The 20,722-nt window shown below is 37.5% G+C and overlaps 4 protein-coding genes across 4 annotated transcripts; 3 read left to right on the top strand and 1 right to left on the bottom strand.

The window, feature by feature from the left end:
• Position 1: 1 nt before the first annotated feature.
• kpna1 (karyopherin alpha 1 (importin alpha 5)) lies at positions 2 to 7,416 on the bottom strand. The gene is made up of 14 exons (XM_007554472.2): positions 7,315 to 7,416; positions 5,849 to 5,982; positions 5,044 to 5,157; positions 4,848 to 4,947; positions 4,477 to 4,571; positions 4,081 to 4,212; positions 3,847 to 3,935; positions 3,654 to 3,753; positions 3,338 to 3,501; positions 2,850 to 2,928; positions 2,640 to 2,765; positions 2,435 to 2,562; positions 1,886 to 2,061; positions 2 to 1,635 (listed from the first exon to the last, which is right to left on the bottom strand). Exons 2-14 carry the CDS (start codon positions 5,972 to 5,974, stop codon positions 1,448 to 1,450), a joined length of 1,617 nt encoding a protein of 538 aa, XP_007554534.1. The 5' UTR covers positions 5,975 to 5,982; positions 7,315 to 7,416; the 3' UTR covers positions 2 to 1,447.
• An 823-nt stretch (positions 7,417 to 8,239) lies between these two features.
• nanos2 (nanos homolog 2) lies at positions 8,240 to 9,539 on the top strand. Its single transcript, XM_007554471.2, has one exon. It carries the CDS (start codon positions 8,819 to 8,821, stop codon positions 9,299 to 9,301), a length of 483 nt encoding a protein of 160 aa, XP_007554533.1. The 5' UTR covers positions 8,240 to 8,818; the 3' UTR covers positions 9,302 to 9,539.
• LOC103139800 (uncharacterized) lies at positions 9,151 to 14,630 on the top strand. The gene is made up of 8 exons (XM_016672658.1): positions 9,151 to 9,234; positions 11,577 to 11,695; positions 11,910 to 12,054; positions 12,146 to 12,259; positions 13,022 to 13,166; positions 13,249 to 13,397; positions 13,492 to 13,631; positions 14,136 to 14,630. The coding sequence occupies exons 2-8, from the start codon at positions 11,596 to 11,598 to the stop codon at positions 14,285 to 14,287; spliced, it is 945 nt and encodes a 314-aa protein (XP_016528144.1). The 5' UTR covers positions 9,151 to 9,234; positions 11,577 to 11,595; the 3' UTR covers positions 14,288 to 14,630.
• A 1,767-nt stretch (positions 14,631 to 16,397) lies between these two features.
• On the top strand, positions 16,398 to 19,908 carry LOC103139799 (uncharacterized). Its single transcript, XM_007554629.2, has 8 exons — positions 16,398 to 16,491; positions 16,735 to 16,854; positions 17,007 to 17,151; positions 17,229 to 17,342; positions 17,445 to 17,589; positions 18,562 to 18,710; positions 18,790 to 18,929; positions 19,488 to 19,908. Exons 1-8 carry the CDS (start codon positions 16,428 to 16,430, stop codon positions 19,637 to 19,639), a joined length of 1,029 nt encoding a protein of 342 aa, XP_007554691.2. The 5' UTR covers positions 16,398 to 16,427; the 3' UTR covers positions 19,640 to 19,908.
• The last annotated feature ends 814 nt before the right edge of the window (positions 19,909 to 20,722 follow it).

Here is a 20,722-nt window from a genome sequence, read left to right as displayed (position 1 = left end):
TTTTTTTTTCTGTTGATGTTTTATGGAAGGAGTTCCATATATTAGGGATTATGGCACCAACAACTAAAGATGCTAACTCCCAATTAAAAAAAAAAAAAAAAAAAAGACCAACCTTGATTCTTCAGTCTGATACATGTCTTGATTTGGCATAATCAAACAGCAAACATTTACCTGGATTCATGTTAGACTGCTCATAGATTAAAACTGCCAATTCACCAAATGCAAAGTCGTTTTAGCTTTGCTGAGGAAAAAAAGAAATCCCCAGTTTTTGACAAGAGTTTGCTGACAATTTCAGTCCACAATCTGCTCGAATTCCCCTTATGTAGAAGGGTAAACAGTGTAATCTTTGTCATACCAGGAATGGGGGCCTGGACTCTTTACATCTCGCTTCCTGAGGAGGGAAGAGCCGTATCATCAACCAACTTAAATAGCAAACATATAGACTACCGTCGATGAACAGGCAAAAGTCCAGAACTAAAGTGCTGCAAATAAAATGAAACGATGGTTTAATAAATGAAATGGAAAAAAATAAAGTATAATAATCCCGCTGGCTTGCTGCTGGACAGAATCCAGGGTTATATAGTCTGTTTTGTTTCGTCCAAGTCCAATTGTCTCAGTGCGAGGGAAGACTCCAATTCCCATGGTTCCATGGGTTTTTTTTTTTTTTTTAAATCAGATGCGGCAGTTTAAACTCTTGAAGGTGGAGCCAGTGCATGTGGAAAAGTCCCAATACTGGTAAGAAGGAATGATATGAGATCAGGGTGGGAATGCGAGCAATCCACCGCGTAGCGACACAGTCAAGTTTCTAATTAGTCTATGTGTGGATTCTGAGAAAAGTTGAGGAAATTCACCCTCCGTTTTTTTTGTTTTGTTTTTTTTTTTTCCAAGTTAAGCGACTTTCTTAGTCAGTCCAAGTGATGCACTCAAGCATGAGGTCGATGTCTTGGGGTCAGTCCAGTGTTTAGGTTGGATCTTTCTCTGTGTAGGAGGACAAATTAAGGGGAACCGGGTCAGTATTTGTCCATCTTCCAAGTCATTAATGCTTCAGACAAGCAGGGCAGTCCAAATTCTCCCATTGGCTGAGAGAGTGCTTGCCAATCCTATGGCAACAAGGAGAAGGACGTTCTTCTTTCCCATGAGGAGTATGGGAATGGTCTGACAGGAGATGCTGGAGCTCTGGCCAGGAAGTCGGCACAAAACAGAAAAATAAAGTGAACCTGGATGAACTGGCTGACAAGACTTGACCCATGTTGGATGTATGCACAAATATGTGCTTCTTTACTGTTACGTAGTATTATAATGATCAAGATGATGATTGAATCCATCTCTCTGGGAAAGGGGAGGAGCAGGGCTGTTTGTCACTCTGGGTCTTGGCTGTGGGCAGCGACAGAGACGTGAGCGTAGATGAAGATGAAGCTGGCGCTTGGGGGTTGGGGGATTTTTAGCATTATAGCTGGAAGCCTTCCATCGGAGCCTCGCACTGCTGGAAGAGGAACTGCTGCTGCTGCAGGTCGACGGCCGGAGCCAGCGAAGGGTCCTCGTCTTCGGTGTTGAAGTAGCGCTCGATCAGGTCGAAGGCTTTCTGGTAGATTTCCTGGTTCTCGTGACCCTGCAGGAACTCCAGTTTGTCCAGGCCTGAGAGGGAACAGAGGAAGTTAGAGCTGGAAATAGTTGTCTTTATTTTACCAGGGAAACATAAACATCGTGGCTTCTGCGCATTTTTCTTCTCAAAATTCCAGAGTAAGGTTTCATCAAAATTGGAATATGTAGCAGATTAAATGGTAAGAAAATGGAAGCTGCAAAAAGAAAGAATGCATGATTGGATGAACAGATTAATAGATGAGGGAATAGATTGAAAACTGGACGGGTGGACGGACAACCATACCATAGGCCTCTTCAATGAGAGCACAGTAGGGGTTAATGCCTCCTCCTCTCTTGGCCTCCAGCTCTCCCAGTCGCAGGATGTTTTCTAGACCATTTAGAGCCACTTGGACTATTTTGGAATCCATCAGTGTGAGAAGGTCACACAGAGGTTTTATACAACCGAGTTCCACTAGATGCCTGCAGGGGGCAGTACAGACACAGTAAAAATAAGACTCATCACTTAACCATAATAAAAGGGGTTGTCTTTGGAGTAATATTTATGTCAAAACCACTTAAAACTTATACAAATTAACCATACATGAAGTCTTAGGAAGAACTAATGATGATTAGATTAAATCTTAAGATATGAAACATAATAAAGACAAAGTTTATTTACTATTGTTTGGTATATGCTATACTTTTGTTTTAAGGCTTTCACAGATTTATAAAAAATGCAAAGAATAAAGTACATGGTATTAAAGAGTACATTATGTAACAAATCTACGCAAAAATGAACTCAAATGTATGATGTAACCTCTTTTTTCTTTCTTAAATAGAACTTGACTTTCACCTTATTTGCTCTGCAGAGCCGCCGGAGGTGGCGTTGGTAATAGCCCACGCTGCCTCCTTCCTTGTGCGAAACTCAGCTACTTGCAGAATACTGATGAGAGGAGGCATCAGACCCGCATCTATCACCATCTGCGAACAAGGGAAGGAACTCATCAGGTCTTCTAATTACTTCTAAAGTTACAATAAAAGCGAAAGTGTAAACGCACCTGTATTTGTGCTCGATTCCCTGCAGTGATGTTGGAGATCGTCCAACAAGCTTCCTTCTTAATAGACTCCTTGGGGCTGCTCAGCAGGTGAAGTAAAGACTGCAGTGCCGAACAGTTCAGAATCACCTGGAATGATACGAGTTGGACACAGTCAGAAAATTCACACTTCTCCAGACATTAATACTCAGTTGAAGTAGATGTTGCCTTTACTTGTGTCTGCAGATCATCTCCAGTGACTATGTTTCCAACGGCTCTCAGTGCAGGAGACACCACCTTGTAATCAGAGTGCCTGAAGGAGAGCAGAACCACAGATTGTCATTTTTCAGTTCAGTCAAATAAAAAAGTGCATCTTCATGAATTCTAATGTCATTAAAACGTTCATTTATTTCAGTAATAGCTTGTGGCTTCAGGAAGCCCAGGCCTTGTGAATCTCCCAAAACTCTGGAAGGGGTTTTGCGATAAAATCCTCTCAATGTTTTATGCACATATTAATTTATTAAGAGGCAGCTGCATTTGTACCAGTACACTCAAAACTGTTGAAATGATGTGCACAGGCGAGACTCTGTGACTATTTTAGCAAATTATAATAAGTATGCAATTATGTTTGTTTGCTTATAGCCCATGAACAAGTCATATATTCTATCAACATATTAGTAAAATGTTCTGCATAGTTTCAGTGTACGTGTTTAATGACTTACATCAGCAGTTCGACTAGCCTTCGACAGACTCCTGAGTCGATAACAGCCTGGATCTTGTCATTGGGGCCATCAGAAAGGTAAGAGAGCGCCCAGCATGCATCAGCAAGGATGTCTGTGTCGTTAACAAACAGCAGCCAGGAAAGCACACTGAGACACGGGGACACCTGAGAGAGAAAACATCGTGTTCAAGTCCAGCTAGGAAAAAACTTTTGCAATTAAGATATGAGAGATAACAGGCTTGTGACCTTGAAAGGCAAGCAATGCTGTGCCGAGATGTGGGCAGTTGCCATAGTGATGCTCTGTCCTCGCAAATTACCTTAGCAAAGTCTGGAGGTGGGTTCTTTCCTCTGCACAGGTTGGATAGCGCCCACACTGCGTTCCTCATCATTGTTAGACGATTTTGTTTGGCCAATAATCTGCAAAGAGAATTTCACAGATCCAGCTTGTGAAACTGCATTTTAATTGTGCGAGTGGTATCGAAAAGATAAGGAAACCGGGAAGCTACTTACTGCAGCAGAGAGGGAAGGATGTTACAGTCTATGACGAAGTCTCTGCATTCTGTGCTGTCACCTGCTATGTTTCCCAAGGCCCACACTGCCTGAGGGGAAAAGCAGCCGTGTAAGCTCAACTGTAAATGCAACAGAAACGCTGCAAGTGTATTTTGAACAGGCTAATTGAACTGAAGAGTAAAGTTAGCTGAGAGAAGCCAATGATGACAAAAAAGTCCACAAAATCTTTCTTACCTGTTCCTGTACGTCCTCAAAGTCCGAGGCGAGCATCTCTATGAATATGGGCACGGCCCCTGCCTGGATTACAACGCGCGTTTGATGGGATGTACCTGACGCAATGTTGGTCAAGACCCATGCAGCCTCGAACTAAAACAGAACATGAAAAGTGTACAATAACATTAGGTTTTATGGTAACCCTTAAACACGAGGAAAGTACATAGGATGATAGATAGAAGGTATGCAAGGTTTTGAGAGAATTTTTTTAAGCATAAATGAAAAAGTTTGCAATAAATGTATAGCAGATATTTCTACAGAGTTAAGACTTTAAATGTGGAACCTAACAAACCTGAAATTTTCTATTTTTGATTTTCCACACTTGTACTGTTGAGCAGAATCAGTATGTAAATGTACCTGCAGTGTGCAGTTTTCTCTCCTCTTCAGAAATTCAACAAATCGCTCCACAACCCCTGGAGTAGCAATAACTTCATCAATGGGTGGGTTTGGTTCTGTGCGACAAATGCAGAAGAAAAAGAAGGGAAAAGAAAAAGTCCTAATTAAATACTGGAGAGCTGGAGAAGTTTTTTAAGCATAAATTAGAATTAAAATCACACACAGACAGCAGAGTTGCTCAGAATGACAGATTTTGATAATCCATGCATTTCAAGCAATGTCACTATTTCATAGGTTCAGATCATTTAACGACAAGCAGAACATGCTGTGCTGTAGAGAATAAAGTCCACAGACATGAGTGATGAACACATGAGTGAAACTTGCAGCTGTACCTTTAGAAAGGAGCTTCCTAAAGCGCTGAGTGCCTATTAGCTGCTGCTCTGGAGAACTGGAGAAGATCATCTGAATCATGTCTTCAGAGATGACCCCACCCTGCAACACAATTTGTTTACATCTGGTTTTATCGAAGGGTTGGTTTTTTTTTTTTATTTATGGAGAACAAGGATGCTTATTTAAACGTTTTCTCACCATGAGTGGGTCCAGGTTGTTCGCCTGTGATTCCAGGTAGCCGCTGTCGGCCATCCCATCATCCTCCAGGGCTCCATCGTCCTCCACAGTGGCAACGTTTCTCCTTTTAAAAAGCTGCAATAGAATTGGAACATGTAAATATAAATTTTGACTCATTTGCCTTGATGTCACATGAATATGAAGAGCACAAGTAGGAAGATGCATACAGTGCCTTGCAGTGGAACGCATATCACTTCAACTTGAAGTTGGATTTTTGTTTTAAAGCCCGATTCCATTTTTACCAACTTATTTGCTCACCACTGTTAGCTAATAAAACTCTCAAAGAACAGCTGTTTTTATACTGAATCTGATTGCATACAAGAGTTTAATAATTTTGTAAATTCTGACGGCAATTGACTGGATTTTGTTTAAGGATACCAAAGGAAATGGAGCCGAATAGAAATGCACAAAGCACATCCCTTCATTTGTAGAATATTTTGAAAATCATGCCTCATTTTTGTCCCATTTTATAATGCGTGATGGTTTGTGTCGGGATATCACAAGCGCTGCATGATACCAGGAAGTATTTTATTGTAACATTGATGAATGCTATTATGACAATATCCATTAAGATTTTAAAAACTGTCCTGATATTTTTCTTTCTTTTGCCATCACACAATATCCAACCAGTCTGTGAGTTTCAGCTTTTCTGACACTACAAACATATATATATACATGAGGTATCAGTCCCTTGTAATTACAATATAGCAAGTACTATACATCAGCTGTGTTACTTCAGTTTGATTTTACACCATGAATTACTTACTTGTTCATCCTTCTTCTGTTTGCGGAGCTGCAGACCTTCCTCTTCCCTCCTCCTCCTCATCTCATCTGTGTTGAGAGACTTGTTCTTGTAGCTTTTGAGTCTTGCATTGTCCTTACCCTGACTCATGGTGCACCCTGACATAATACAAGCATCTATTATTAGCAAAGGATTCTCAAAATCATTTCCACTACTGTTCCAACGGCCCCATACACACATTCACAGATTTGTGTACAACTTTTTGAGTATGAAATGGAGCAGCCTGCAGCTTCACTCCAGCGAAATCTAAATTGATACATTATGGTTCAAATACAGCGTTACAAAAAGGTACATTTAAAGTACAAAACTGAAAGAAAAAGAACAAAATGGCAACATGTGGTTAGAAAAAGGGGCAAAGATGCAAACTCAAAGTCATCCTACACATGTAACATCTCATAATTCATAATTGTAACTTATATACATTCCAGGATACTGATTAAGCTGGACTATTCATATTTAATTCAACTATAAGCACAGACAGGCTCAAAATTATTCATACCCATTGGGGATAAAGATTTAGTTATTTTTGCTTAACCAAAACTTTTGTTTTAATTTTAAGACGCAGACAGTTGATTATTAAAAAGTAATCAATGTATAAGGAGTATCACTTTTGAGAAAAAAATAAATACATTTTAACAAAAGAAAGGAACACTGAAAAACTGCTAAACCATAATGAATAATGAGTGGAAAAGCTTTTATTGGTAGAAGTCAAATGCTTCTTATGATTTCTGAATTTGTTTTTGTTCTGTCTTCACAAATATATTTGATCCTTCAGCTTTTGCAATGAGCTCTGCGTCTTTGAAGCTGGGAGGCCCCGTACCATCATCCTAATCTTTCGCTCCTGTCAAATTTTGTTTATCTTAACAGCTGGATCAGAGTATTTCATAAAAACATGCCTGCTTCAGTACTAACATGCATGATCCCAGATGAACTAATGTGACAGCTGTCAGTATTAGCAGAAGAATCGATACTGCAGCCTCAGCCGCTTTTAATTTTAAACAGTTAATAAGTAGATCATTCCCTTAAACAAACATTGCCTAACAACTCAACATTTGAAGATATACTGCTGGCAGCAGGGTTAGCTTTCTGTGGCTTTACACAGGCTAACTACCAGCAAACCAAACTTAATTTGGTATGCTAAGCATGTCCTTTTCATATTCACGTTTATTAAAAAGCACCGATATAAGGTAGAATGACGTCCTCAGTCGGTCAAGTTGGTTATGTCACAGCCAGTGTTGGCCGCATTCAGCACCCCAAGCTAACAGTCGAACAGCGGCTAACTGGACGTTAGCTTAGCGCGAAACCCACCTTAGCACACTGGACAACCAAATATTTCCAAACGCTTTTGACTGGAATTCAACTATTTTTTCCAAATTAGTTAGTGGAAAACACTATGAATCTGAAAATTGAGATATTTGTAATATTCTGACCTGTCAGATTGGGCTTGTAATCCCCTGTATTCGCTAGGCCACCGTCGAACTGCCGTCGCCGGTATGTCAACAAATGCGCATGCGCAATACTGAGACTTCGCTTACGCACAATAGCTCCGCCCACAAGATGCGTTTTACTTCATAAACAAAGCGGTTGTGTATTTCTAGTCTGTTTCTATTTCTATTTTTAGCTTTTAGAAATTTTCTACAGTCAAAACACTGTCCTAAAAAAAAATAATAAAACACTTTTCATACAGTTTCAGTGTTTGCATCTTCAGACATTTAGCTATTTTTTCTATTAATATTTTTTGCTTAGAAGCTGTTTTTAAAGGATTTAAAGAATGCTTTTAACTTCAAAGCAAATTGCATCCACAAATCCGCTCTCTGATAGCGTGAAGCCTGACTGTGCAGGTGTCACTTTTTAATGTTCTATATTTTTGAAGTGGACTAGACGAGACACTTCGGCGCCGATGGCCATGTTATAACTTGAGATGAATCATGGGTCACCTGTGCAGCCACACGCGCCCACATATCCTATTCAGTAAGTTTTAGTGACTTACAGTTCTTTTTTTCTCAAATTCAGGTGTGAATTTAATCCCAAATTCACACCTTGAACCTAGGGAGTTGAGGTACCCCAAAATATATGTGATTACACAATGTTGCATCTTGAAAATCACAAACTGCAAAAATAAAAAATATAATATAATTATTTACATTTAATATATTTTGAATCACACTATTCTCTTTTTCTAATACTTATTATCAATAATAATATGAACAATACAACATGAAAATCAAATATATGTAAATTAAATAAATAACAGTGTTGAGAATTAATCTGTTTGACATTTCCTCTAAAACCAGGTCTTTTAAAGCAAATTTGTCTTAAGAGGTAAAAATATGTAAATAAATACATAATTTCTGAATGTTAAATAAATGTTCTCCTCATTCGTATCCCTGTTTGTGCAAGCATTTAAAACATATTCAATCAGACGTTAACATTTAAAGGCCTATTTGTCTACAAAGAGCAGCGATCTGCCATCGGGATTGATGAACATTTGACCCATCACCTCCAAAACAAAGCACTGTGCACAGTCTGCAAAGTTTGAAAAGAATATTTGATATCATGTTTCATAGATTATTTTGATTGAGAGCCTCATAATATTTTTCATACCATAATTTAATCGGACTTATTGTTAATTATAGTACAGATATTAAAATTAATCAAACCTTATTACTACTATGCGATGGAGTTTAATTAGATAGGCTGACTTAATGGACAAAGTCTATTACATCTTCCATAGTGGCAAGTGACAACAATAAAATCGCTTTTCTTCAAAAGAAAAGTTTAAGATAAAAGGTGAAAACGTCAAACTGCATAGTTAAGCACCTGCCACCCATCTCAGGACGTAAACATTGTTGCAGTCTGAAGCTATGTCCACGCGTCTATAAATATGCCATAATGCGATCAAAGTCAAACTCAGACAATCCTGTATAGGCAAAAATGACCACAACGCAAACAAGAGTGGACTTCCAGAGCTTCGACATGTGGCACGACTACATGAACCTGAACACGCTCCTGGTGGGCGACCGGCGTCCGGTGGAGCTTGGAGACACACAGGAGCCCAGGAAGAAGCCCGTGCAGCAGATGCGCATCATCCAGACGTCACTCGATGGGAAGAAATGGAAAAAATCCTCAGAGACTAGATCAGTCAGCAGCAGCAGCAGTCTATCGGACACCAGCAGCTGCAGCAAGACCTCGGCGGACCTTTGCCGCTTCTGCAGGCAGAACGGGGAGTCTCCCAGGGTGTACCGGTCCCACGCACTCAGATCGGACGACGGGAAGGTGACCTGCCCCATCCTGTGGAGTTACACCTGCCCCATCTGCGGGGCCAGCGGGGACCACGCTCACACACGCAGGTACTGTCCGCAGGGAAAAAAGCGGATGGAGGCAGAGACGGAGCTGCCAGTTTTCAAGTTCTGGTAACTTGACAGACTCAAATGACAATTACAAAAACTGTACATAATTACAAAAAAAAAGAAAGAAAGAAAGAAAGAAAGAATGTTCTGGACATGTGTTCAGTTTTACCCCCAAAAGCTGAGAAAGACTCTGTTGTAACGATCAAAAATGATTTTCTTGCAGCTTGTTTATGTTTATGTCAAAATATGTTTGAGTCCAAGTCTGCTGCAGACGATTTGATCTGCAGAGTTCAGCCTGTCACTGTTAAAAAAAAAAGTTAATTAAAAAAAAAAGCTTCAGTTATGCACGAGGATGACTGATGTGGAAATAGTTCACGTGCCAAACGGTTTATTTTGTATTTGTTTACTAACAGCGATGGACACACGCGACTTGTTCTGAAATCTTTATGAAAACACAAAATAAACAGTTTCCCGAAGAGTAACTTTTGTGAAGGCGTTTTATTTGTGTGTAAAAACATATGTATCACTGTGTGCATAGTTTTGTAACATTCCTATTTAAACATTCATTGCATAATGCCCACTTTAAAAGTTGGAGTTAGAAGGGTAGTAATCTTTTATAGTTTCATAATTCCTGTCCTGCGATTTCATAAGATCAAATCGAAATACGTTTTCGTAACTGCAATAAACTAGTCCTCTGTTTTATAAACTCTTAATCAGACGACACTAGTATAGAGTTGTAGTAATATGTCTGTGGGCTTATAGTTTAGAGATTCATTTAGCTGTGAGTCCTGTATTTAAGATTGTACAGCAAATCTGTCTGTTTTCTAATTCCTATAATTCCATCATGTTCTGAGCATCCAACAGAAAACAAATTTAAACCTTTGTCTCTTAAAAGTTTCCATTTCTCCATAAAACAAGACTTTATTCTACATCGTACATCACAAGAGTGTATGAAGTCGGAAAGTTTTTTGTTGTTGTTGTTGTTGTTTTTTTTATTCAAAGATGCATGTTTGAACCCAGAAATCCTGGCTGGATTATAAATATAAATTTGCTTTTGACTGGAGAGAAACAGCAACGGTTAGAAACAAGGGAGCCACAAAGTGAGACTTAAATAAATAAATAAATAAATAAATAAATAAATAAATAAATAAATAAATAAATAACAACAACAACAACAACAATAATAATAATATTTTTAATAACAAATGATCGTTTTTACCAGATTCAATATCCCATAGAATAAAGCACATCCATTCTCCTTTTGGAAAACTTGTGGTTTTCTTTTATTTTAAATCCCCAAAATAGAAACATAATGGTGGTTCCATAAAATTACTTCAAATTTCTCATCTACAGTAACAATTTATCAAAAATAATAAGTTATCTTTTTAAAAAAATAAAATAAAAAAAATAAAGGTCGCATGCTGTAACATTTGTGTCTAAATGAGTTTTGTTTACCTGGACTCTTTGTGTTGTAAAAGTTGCAGACCCCTGATGTAAACAAACAGACATAAAAAGCATAACTTATTTAATTCACCAGATAATAACTCAAAATGATCTAATGTTTGAGGGAAAAACAAAGTTACAGATTTTGATTGCACTAGCATTCTTTAAAGACTACTGGAGGTCTTATTTTTATCAGAAGAATTTACTCTGTTCTTTGCAAATGTGTTTTTGGTATTTCAGCTAAACAAATACCAGAAAAAATGTTATTTAAAACATTTTTACATAATTCGAGTCATTCAATCTACCTGTTTGCTAATAAGACACACTGTCAGCTTTTTTTTCAGGACCATGATGCATTTTGTTCAGCTCAACATTTCATAACTCTGAAGATCAGGTGGATTAAAATCACTTCCTGGCCAATCCTAACAGAGTAATGCAGGGGTTGAGTAAGAAAGCTTACGTGAATGTATGAATGGGTCATAAATACTATGTTATCCAACACAGTATGGGGGCAAAGTCTCACTCTTTATGTGTTCAGAATTACTAAAGAGAGTCATAAACAGGAGTCAGCTTAGGTGGCACCTCGTTTTTTTCCATTCTTTCAAGTTTTTTATCTGTATTGAGGTAAAAAAAAAAAAAGTGTCTGGTGTCGTATGTTTCAAACACGCACACGTGCGGAACAGTCTAGTAAACTCAACGTCATAAAAGTCCTGCTATTACACAACCATACCTATTAAATGCAGTGAAGACCCTCGTTTTGCACCACACTGCGGAGAACTCTTATTCAGGGGCAAATAAGTGGTAGGTTTCTGCTAATGATGCAGATTGTCTGACGTGGCACCAATATCGTTTTTTCTCTCCGTTTTCCAGATTGGTTGACAAATATTTCTTGGTCTCAGGTAAGTTGAAGCATCAAGAATGGCGAAGCACAACCTCGGTCTTCTGATTGCCATGGCGATGGCATTGATCATCTTCATCATCACCATGGTGTTCTCTGCGCTGGCAGCAGCAGGAAGCTGTGAGTTTGAATTTAAAGATTTAAGTTATTTAATTGTTTGTAATATCAATGACATAAAATACTATTCTTTTCTGCATTACAATGGTTAAATCTTTATTTTTTTATTGAAAAAGTTGAAAAAAGGCTAACTGTATTATAATTGTTTCATTGTTTCTATTTTTACCCTTTTAGCTGATTTTTCATATATATCTTTTTTTTCTCGTTTACTATACAGCCCCGTTTTTATACGACACCAGCAACATTTCCGCTCAGTTTGTCATCCAGCTCACACCATCAGGTTGGACCTTCACCATCTGGACTATCATTTACTTGTTTCTGGCTTTGGTGATGGTGTACATCCTCTCCGGCATCTTCAGAAAGTAAGTGAAAAAGCTCAAATTGAGGTTTTCAGCTTAAGTGAAACATCGAATTACAATAGTGACTTTGGCGGTGTGCAAATATTCTCTGCAGGAACGCCTACGGCTATGTCTACTGCAGCCCTGCTGTTCTGCCGTACGGCTTTTTTGCGTTTTGGTGCTTGAATCTGGTTCTCAACATCTCATGGTTGTTCCTGTGGGACAGAATGTAAGACGGAAACTTTTTCATGTCAGCTTAATCTGTTCTTTTTCCATTTGTAGGTAGTTTGTTTTGAGAGAGATTATTTAAGACATTACAATAATGTTAAGTGCCATATTTATTGTATTCGGTGCACTCAGTGTTTCAAAATCAAAGCTATTGTGCATTACTGGTACATCAAATGGATTTGTAGGATACTTTAGTTGTCAGGAGGAACAGGCTGCATTTTGTTTTCACAAAACACTGAAAATCCTCATTAGCCCTTGTATATTTCAAAATATACAAAGTTTGGTTCTTTTGGATTGCTCTTTGTTGCTTGTATTTTTTTAATTTAAAAATAAAAATTTAAGTAACTTAAATACAATTTTGTTGGTAAAAATTAAAATGTCTAAATTACCATCCCTAAAAAAACTAAGAAGAGTCTCGAAATAAGTAATTTTTTTCATCTGATACATCCAGCTCTGCAAACCACATCTCCTTGACAAACAGACATTTGCATGTGCTGCCTCCGTGCAGTTGTACAAATGATTTAACTACTTATCAAAGGTTTCCAAAAGTTCATTATGGGGGCGTTTTATTTATTGTATCCACGAGTTTGCAGACTGAAAGCGTTGGATTAGGGACAGAATATTTCATTATGCAGCCCACTGATAAAGCTGACCTTTGCTAAGGAGATAAGCAGCAGAATGTGCAAATTACAAAACAGTTGTAAATGTGAAGTTTGGTCGTAAACCGTGTTTTTATTCTAAGTGTAATTTTTTTTTTTTGAAGGTTCATGCCTGCTGCGCTTGCTTTCCTCATCCTGATCGCACTGACAAACTATGGTGTGATATTCTTCTCCTGCTACGGCCTGAGCCAATATGGAGCCTGGCTCAACAAATACCACAAAGTAGACCTGTGGCTCCACAGAGTGTTGGTTAGTTTTTCCAGCTTAGCTTTTACCTGTTCAACTGTCTTCTCAGCTTCTGTCTTAATATTTTCTTTTGTCTGTATTGCAGATTCAGAATGGGGTCGCCATATATGCCACATGGACAACCATAGCTTCTCTCGTTAACTTGACCATTGTGTTAGAGTATGACGCCAAAGTGTCCAGCACAGACGCTGCCACGGTTTCCCTTTCACTTTTGACCGTAGTGGTGGCTGCGTGGTGTGTATAAGTTGGAAAAAAAAGTTTTATTTGTTTTATTTTTACGGAAAAATAAAAACATGGACGCAATATCTTGTCTCTTTGGCTGTCTCAGGTTCCTCCTGGAAAACTTTGTCCTTGACAAACACGTCAGGTTCATTCTCTCCATCTACCCAGTTGTGATCTGGGCGCTGACAGGGGTCTTTACGAAAAACTACAACGCTGCTGATCCCACTCGCAGTAACGTCTTCATTGGTAAGGAAAAAGGATGCTTATCTCAGTCGACAACATTGCAACGACTTTCAGTTTGTTTGCAAGAGCACATGTATTGCAATGATATTGTAAAGAGAATATACATTCTCTTTCAGCAAATCATCTGGTCCTAACCAAATCTTGAAAGTTACATGTAGATTTAGAAAAACAACTCTAAAACAAAAATCTCCATTTCAAGTATCAAGCATAATAATTTGGGCTGAAGGACTTGATCAAGTCGTAAAACACAGCACGTCAACACAATTCAAAATCATACATATTATTAACCAATGTAGATACTTAAAAATGTGACAATGTGACAAACTCCAGCCTAAGTTAAGTTTACGGAACCACTTTTCCCTGCAATTACAACTGTGGTCTCTACTGGCTTTGCATATTTACTGAAACCACTGCCTAATATTCTAAGTGCTCAAACTCAGTCAGAATAGATGAGAAGCACCTTTACATGTAATTAGTAATACGATAAATTACTTTTCCTCAACACAGCTGCACTGTTGGGCATCGCCTGTTTCCTGTTTGTTGCACGGATACTTCTGGTCACCTGGAGGCAAATCAAAAAGCCGCTCTACAAAGACGTAAACCCTGATGACATGTCGCCAATGGAGATCGCAGAGAAGCAGAAAAAGATGTTTAAATGAGCGTCTTTTGTGTGTGTGTGATTGAGGCTTTTATTTTATGTCTGACTTTATCTTGCGATCTCTGTAAGATATATCTGAAAATCCATTGCATCTGTTTAAAAATGATAAGCGTGTCCTTGAGAAGATGGCTGACTCATCATGAAGCTCTTATGAACCTGTATGATAACACACCTGTAAACACGCTGAGCTCCCTCACAGATTAGAAATGTGTGTGCCGTTTTTTTATTTCAGATGAGTTTTGTCCTTTAGGTTTCGTTATGTTATTGTTTGCTTTTTGTTCATATATTATGACTATTGGGTTGTCTAGCTTTTGTATTATGAAAATAAAGACTATTTTAAATCAATTTATAAAGGATAAGTCTGGATCATTTTTGCAGTGCCAATGTTAGAATCAGAATTTCATCACTTATCCTTGAGGGGAAATTAAATAATACAAGACAACACATTCAAGACATTAAATACATTAACAAAACAGTCAGATTTTTTTTTTCTAAGTAGCTCAAGCAATATTAACGAACTATTTAGTGTTAATCAAAACCCTCTGAGTGATCCAGGGTTGCATTAACAGATAACAGAAAATCAGAATAAGACCCAGTGCTCTCTTTGAGCTACAAAATGTGCCCGAACATTAACCAGATTCAAATAAATGCAGGAAAGCTCAGAGTAAAAACAAACTCTAAATTTAGATCTAAATCTAGATTTTCCATGTTTCATATTTCCATCCTTTCATATTTGTATGAGTATCAGTTCATTTGGAATTTTTCTGAATGCAACACTATCCACATATTGCCAAATTTTTGCTGTTGTGGTACTGTCTAGAACAAGAACAAGAAATAGAAATGTTTTTCTGTTTCTTCAATGAATTCACATAAACAACAAATACAGACATAGAATAGTGTGTTAATCAAAATAAACCAAATAAATTTCCCGTACATTTTCTGTGCAACAAATAGTAAATATTGAACTGAGAGAGCTTTTCTCTTTAATCTTCAACAGATTAAGGAATATTGAGTAGATAAAACTTGTTTAAATATATTAATAAATACACATCAACTCAGCAATTAAACAGCTTGATGATTAAAACTGAGTAGAAGTCTGTTGATCCTAATCTTACTGATGATTAGGTCAATTAATTTTTGTCAATTAAATATGAATGATGCTAAAAGCTTCAATCTGTGACAAAAACCAGGTTTTATTCTTTTTTTACTTTTCTGTAAGTTAAAATGTTGAAAATCATTGAGACTAATATGCCTCAGTCGAGTTTCAAGCATCACTACATGAAAACCTTTGAATTAATTTGGTATCACGACGATAATAGAGAACATCCTTTACAACTCTGCTTCAAATCTCCCATATGTTTTTATCTGCTCCGTAATCTGCTTACTATGAATTATCACACCATATCCGGGTGGGGGTGCCGTCGCTTGCAGGAGTCTGTTACACTCGGAGGGAAGGTTTATGAAACAAACGTTATCAAATAAGATGACTTTGCGCTGAGTTGCTGTGACCTAAACATCTGCCAGAAGTTGCTGCTCTTCACCTGTGTTGAAATTAAAGTGACAGAAATAAGCAAAAACATTTCTTGTAGAGAGGATATTTAAAGGCTCGGGAGCCAACATTTAAACGCTTCAGCTGATTACGAGAACAGTATCCTGACCAGTTCTGAGCCTCTCTGATCTCATTCATACATGTGCTACTTTCGTCGGTTTTTATAGATTTATATATTTATGGGTTTCTCAGAATACTAAGCCAAAAGTTCAAGAAATTATTTATCGAAAGGTCTATTTGCCAAAACATTCCTTGCGGTAAGCACGGCAGTAGTGCAGACACCACATCTGACTTATTTGTTAAATGATGTCATCTGATGTAACAAAAACTACAAGCACAGTTTCAAACATCTGTTTGCTTGGTTTGTCTGTTAATCATAAACCAAAGATTAATAATAATAAAAAAAAGCACCATCATTTTAATAAAGAAGGAATGTACAATATATATATGTGCATCTTCTAAAAATAACTGGACCCTCTGTACCAAGCTGCAAGTGCCTGTAAGATAAGAGCTGCACGTGACCCTCAGGTGGGTCGTAAACGTTTCTCTTACCTAACTTTAAACCTCTATATAACAGGCCGATCCCCCGCCGATGCTCCGCATTTACTCACTCTCTTCACACCAGCGACTTGGTGGACATCAGAAGAGCAAACAAGGTACGCTACAGCCGATGTATATGTGGACTTTGTTTTCTGTCACGTTGCCAGTTTTTTATTGACTTGCATAAAGCGGAGCTGACATAGCAACTCATGAATGTATATGTAATGTTATACAAGCTGTTTCAAAGCGTAAATGTAAATCTTTGTTTGTTATCAAAATTTTAAAAAGAAGTATTAATGTTTTTTTTCTATCACTGTTTTCATACTTTAAAACTGTATTTTTCCTCTATTTGTCAATAGTGTATTTGCATCAGACCACAATGGGAAAGCACAACTATGGGCGACTTGCTGCCATATTAGTATCTGTTGCCGTCTATGCAGTAAGTCTCGTGTTCAACGGGCTTTCTGTGGTTGGAGTTGGTGAGTTGGATCATATTCTATCTCTTCTGTTAAGATTATTTTCTCTGTAAGTCTTGAATTCTCACTGCAGGATGATAAACACAAATATCAGTTCAATATGCAATTTTCTCTTGAGCTTGAATCGGCAGTAGCGTCTTACCTCTCGTACGCAGGTCCCTATACCACGACTACAGGCAATGTGTCGGCTGTGTACGACACAGAGCTCACTCCTTCAGGGTGGACCTTCAACATCTGGACCGTCATCTACATCTGGCTGTCTGCAATGATCGTTTACATCGTTTCTGGTCTTTGCAGAAGGTAGCAGGAACATTCTGTGTTTATGTTAACAGAAGTAAAAGTGATTTAAAGACCGTCCCATTTGTTTTGTTCTGCAGGAATGGTTATGGATATGTCTACTGCAGCCCCGCAGTGTTGCCCTATGGATTCTTCATCAGCTGGTGTCTCAATCAAGGATTCAACATTTCTTGGCTTCTTGTTTGGGACAGAGGGTAGGAGCCTTCTCTAAAAGCTTCAGTTTGTTTTTGCAACAATCTCAACTGAGTCACAAAGCAAGCAGTTTGAATGTTTGAATTTGTGTTTTCTGTTTTAAGACTGATGATTCCTGCGCTCATTTTCCTCATCCTGCTTATCTGTACAAACTACTCCATGGTTGGCTTCATCTGTCACGGGCTTCACGTTTACGGACCCTGGCTCAATAAGTACAGCAAAGTAGATCTGTGGCTCATTCGCATGTTGGTGAGTGCTTGTAACAGCCAGCCCAAGAAACAAGCAATCTAAGCTTGTTTAGTTTGCTTGTTTCTAATGTAACTACAGTTATCATTAAAATAGTTATTAAAAAAAAACACAAAATGAAAGAAGCATTATGTTTGACAAAGTTACTCTTCAGCTAAGCAGCAAAAACTATAAATGCAACCTCTGCTAAATCAGCTTAAACATAAGCTGGGAAATTAAATGGAAAAAAAAAGTAACATTGACTTTTAAAAAAACATATACTGTTCATAACAGATGTTTATATGTGCTGTGTTCAGCGATTAAATAAGTCATTATATTTCTTGTTTAGGAAGATTAGCATCAGATAAATTCCAAAATATTCAGTTAAATTTTTATTCTAGAGTTTCTTTTAACTATCTACAGTTCAGAAGTTTAATTACATTTCTATCTGGCTTCTTACTCGCTGAGTCGTCTTTCAGCCATTATCAGAACATGATTCACATAACTGTGGGTAATGACCCTCGGTTACCAGGCAGTATCTCCATAACGTTGGTTGATACAAATATTTTGCACCAAAACATGTACACTGAATCACTGAGCATTTTTTCTTTAGGGGGAACATTCCCATAATGCTTTTTTCTATTGCTTAAGAACATAAACATTAGGCTTTTGAAAATCTGACCTAAGGATGGACCAGACTTGCACACATTTTTTAAATCATAGCAATCAGGGACTGAAAGCTGCAAAATCTGGAAAATTGTAATGTACTGTAATATTTGTGATGTTAGAAGGCAAAAACATTCAAGCAATGATTATAAATAATATCAGCTGAGCTGCAATTAACAATGGTAATTAGAGTTTGCCAAAAATTTCAGTTTAAGGGCCCAAACCAAACTTGGGTAGGCATGATTGGATTTTATTTTACAGAAATGAATAATAAAACAAGGCAAAAAAAAAAGTATTTAATTTTCAAACTCATGAAATCTTTATCTGCAGGTTCTCAATGGTGTGATGATATACACAACATGGACGACCATTGCAACTCTCCTCAACCTGACTATCGTGCTGAAGTATGAAGCCAACATGTCCACAGCAGACTCTGCCACGCTATCATACTCTCTGTTGTCTGTGGTGCTGCTTGTGTGGTGAGTGGTATTTCTTTGGATAATGTATATTTTGGGAAGAAAAATTATAGCATGATCTTTATAATCAATGCCTTCGCAGGTTCGTTGTGGAAAACTTTGTCCTGGACAGACATATGCGGTATGTTTTCATTCCCTACGTTGTTGTGATCTGGGCTCTGTCTGGAAACCTGGACAAGAATTATGACGCCTCCTCACCCAGCCGCAATGGCATCTTCATTGGTAAGAAAAGTGGAACTTTAGATGTTTTATATGCAGATAATGTGAGAATGTCAGAAATGCAAAATTGCCTAGAGCAAATGTGATATAAGAAATATTTTTTTTAGACTACCGGTTTTTGATATGGGCCAGGATCAGCTTCCAAGAATACTATACCAAGGGAAAAGGGAAGGGAGAGAAAAAGAGACGGAGGGAGGTGCAGGGTGGATGGTTAGACAACCAGAAAGAAAAATAAACTTATCAGTTAGTTTCATCCTGATTATGTTTTCGTTTGCCTCTGCAGTCAGCACGCAGTTGGCCCCCTCCCTGCTTTTGTGTTGAGTAACCACCCCCTACTTGCTGCTGAGAATGAGGACACCATGTCCTTTGAGAGGGACTGTGCAGTGTTTTATCCCACCACGGAATCCCTCACTTCACAAAAGATAAATATAAACCGAGAACAAAACACACTGAACGAACTAAGGCAAGATCTGAAGTGAAGAAACAACGAAGAAGTAATCAAAACAGAAACCAAAATGATTCTCAAAGCTGAACACTACCTAACAGATTGTTTTCTTGTAGCTGTCCTGCTGGCTGTATCCTGTGTGCTGTTTGCCATCCGGATTGCTTTAGTAGTTTGGAGACACATCAAGCAGCCACTGTATGAAGACGCAGGTCCCAAAGCCTTGGAGGTGTCTGAAATAGCTGAGAAGCAGAAAAAAATATTCCGTTGAGAACTTTTGAGTATAGCAAGCAAACAAAGCTGCCTTTTCTATTTAAACTACCTATTTTTGTGTTTGTTCTGACACATTAACTTTCACTGCAGTATAATTTTGCTACTATGCTTTTGGACTGCCAGATCTATAAAGCCGTCATGGTTGTTGCCTCAAATTTAGATAAGACTTTGATAGGAACACTGTGATTACATTATAATTACAGCAGTTCACATCAGAAATGGGTTGTAATTAAATTTCTTTTTAACATTTGTATATTTAAATGTATATTTTTTCTGTATTGCTTTTTGTTTTGTGTTTAAATAAAACCTACATTCCAAACTTAAGTGTTCTCTATGCACATTTATATTGTTTCATACTTTAAATATTTTGTTGAATTTAAATTGAAGTGTGACTAAAGAAATCTCTCAACAAAAATAAAATGCAATTTCGTTGTGCTTTTAGATCAATTAACATAATTTCAGGAGTCTTATGGTATATTACATAGTTTTCAATGCAGAATTAAACTCTTGGAATAAAAAATACGTTTATTTTTATTATTTTTATTCCAGGTGGCATATTATGCCATTTTTCTCTAGACATTTTTAATTGTTATTATATTAAGTCATTGCTAAAATAAAATGGCTAAATCTTTTATTTTGTAGGTCTTTTGAAAACTTTGGAAGATAAACATAAACATAAACATAAAATGAAACGTATTCGGGTTCATTTTATGTTTATCTTAAAATGAACCCTTTATGGTCTGATAATATGAATTATCAGACCATAAAGTGAATGAAAACGACAACCGGAAGTAAACATTACATGCAAACTATTGCTTTTTATGTACATTTTTTCTGCACAAATAATCTTTTTAGTGATGTATTTAATGATACGAACACGCAAAGTGCAAGGGATTTTATATCTAAAATGCACATCAGGAACAATAAAGCACACCTCAAGAATGCAGTAAAAACTCAAATAATAAGATACAAGATAATGAGATACCTGGACATTTCTTTGAATGGTCGTTTATTCTCAGTATGCATAATGTTTTGTAAACCCATAACAAAAACGGAAATGTAGCGAAAACATGTAGCGATT

The sequence above is a fragment of the Poecilia formosa genome, unplaced genomic scaffold (assembly GCF_000485575.1).
Source record: "Poecilia formosa unplaced genomic scaffold, Poecilia_formosa-5.1.2 Scaffold64, whole genome shotgun sequence".
Classification (NCBI taxonomy): Eukaryota; Metazoa; Chordata; class Actinopteri; order Cyprinodontiformes; family Poeciliidae; genus Poecilia; species Poecilia formosa.
Note: the sequence above shows the minus strand (reverse complement) of the source record. Positions and strands in the feature narration are given on the sequence as shown.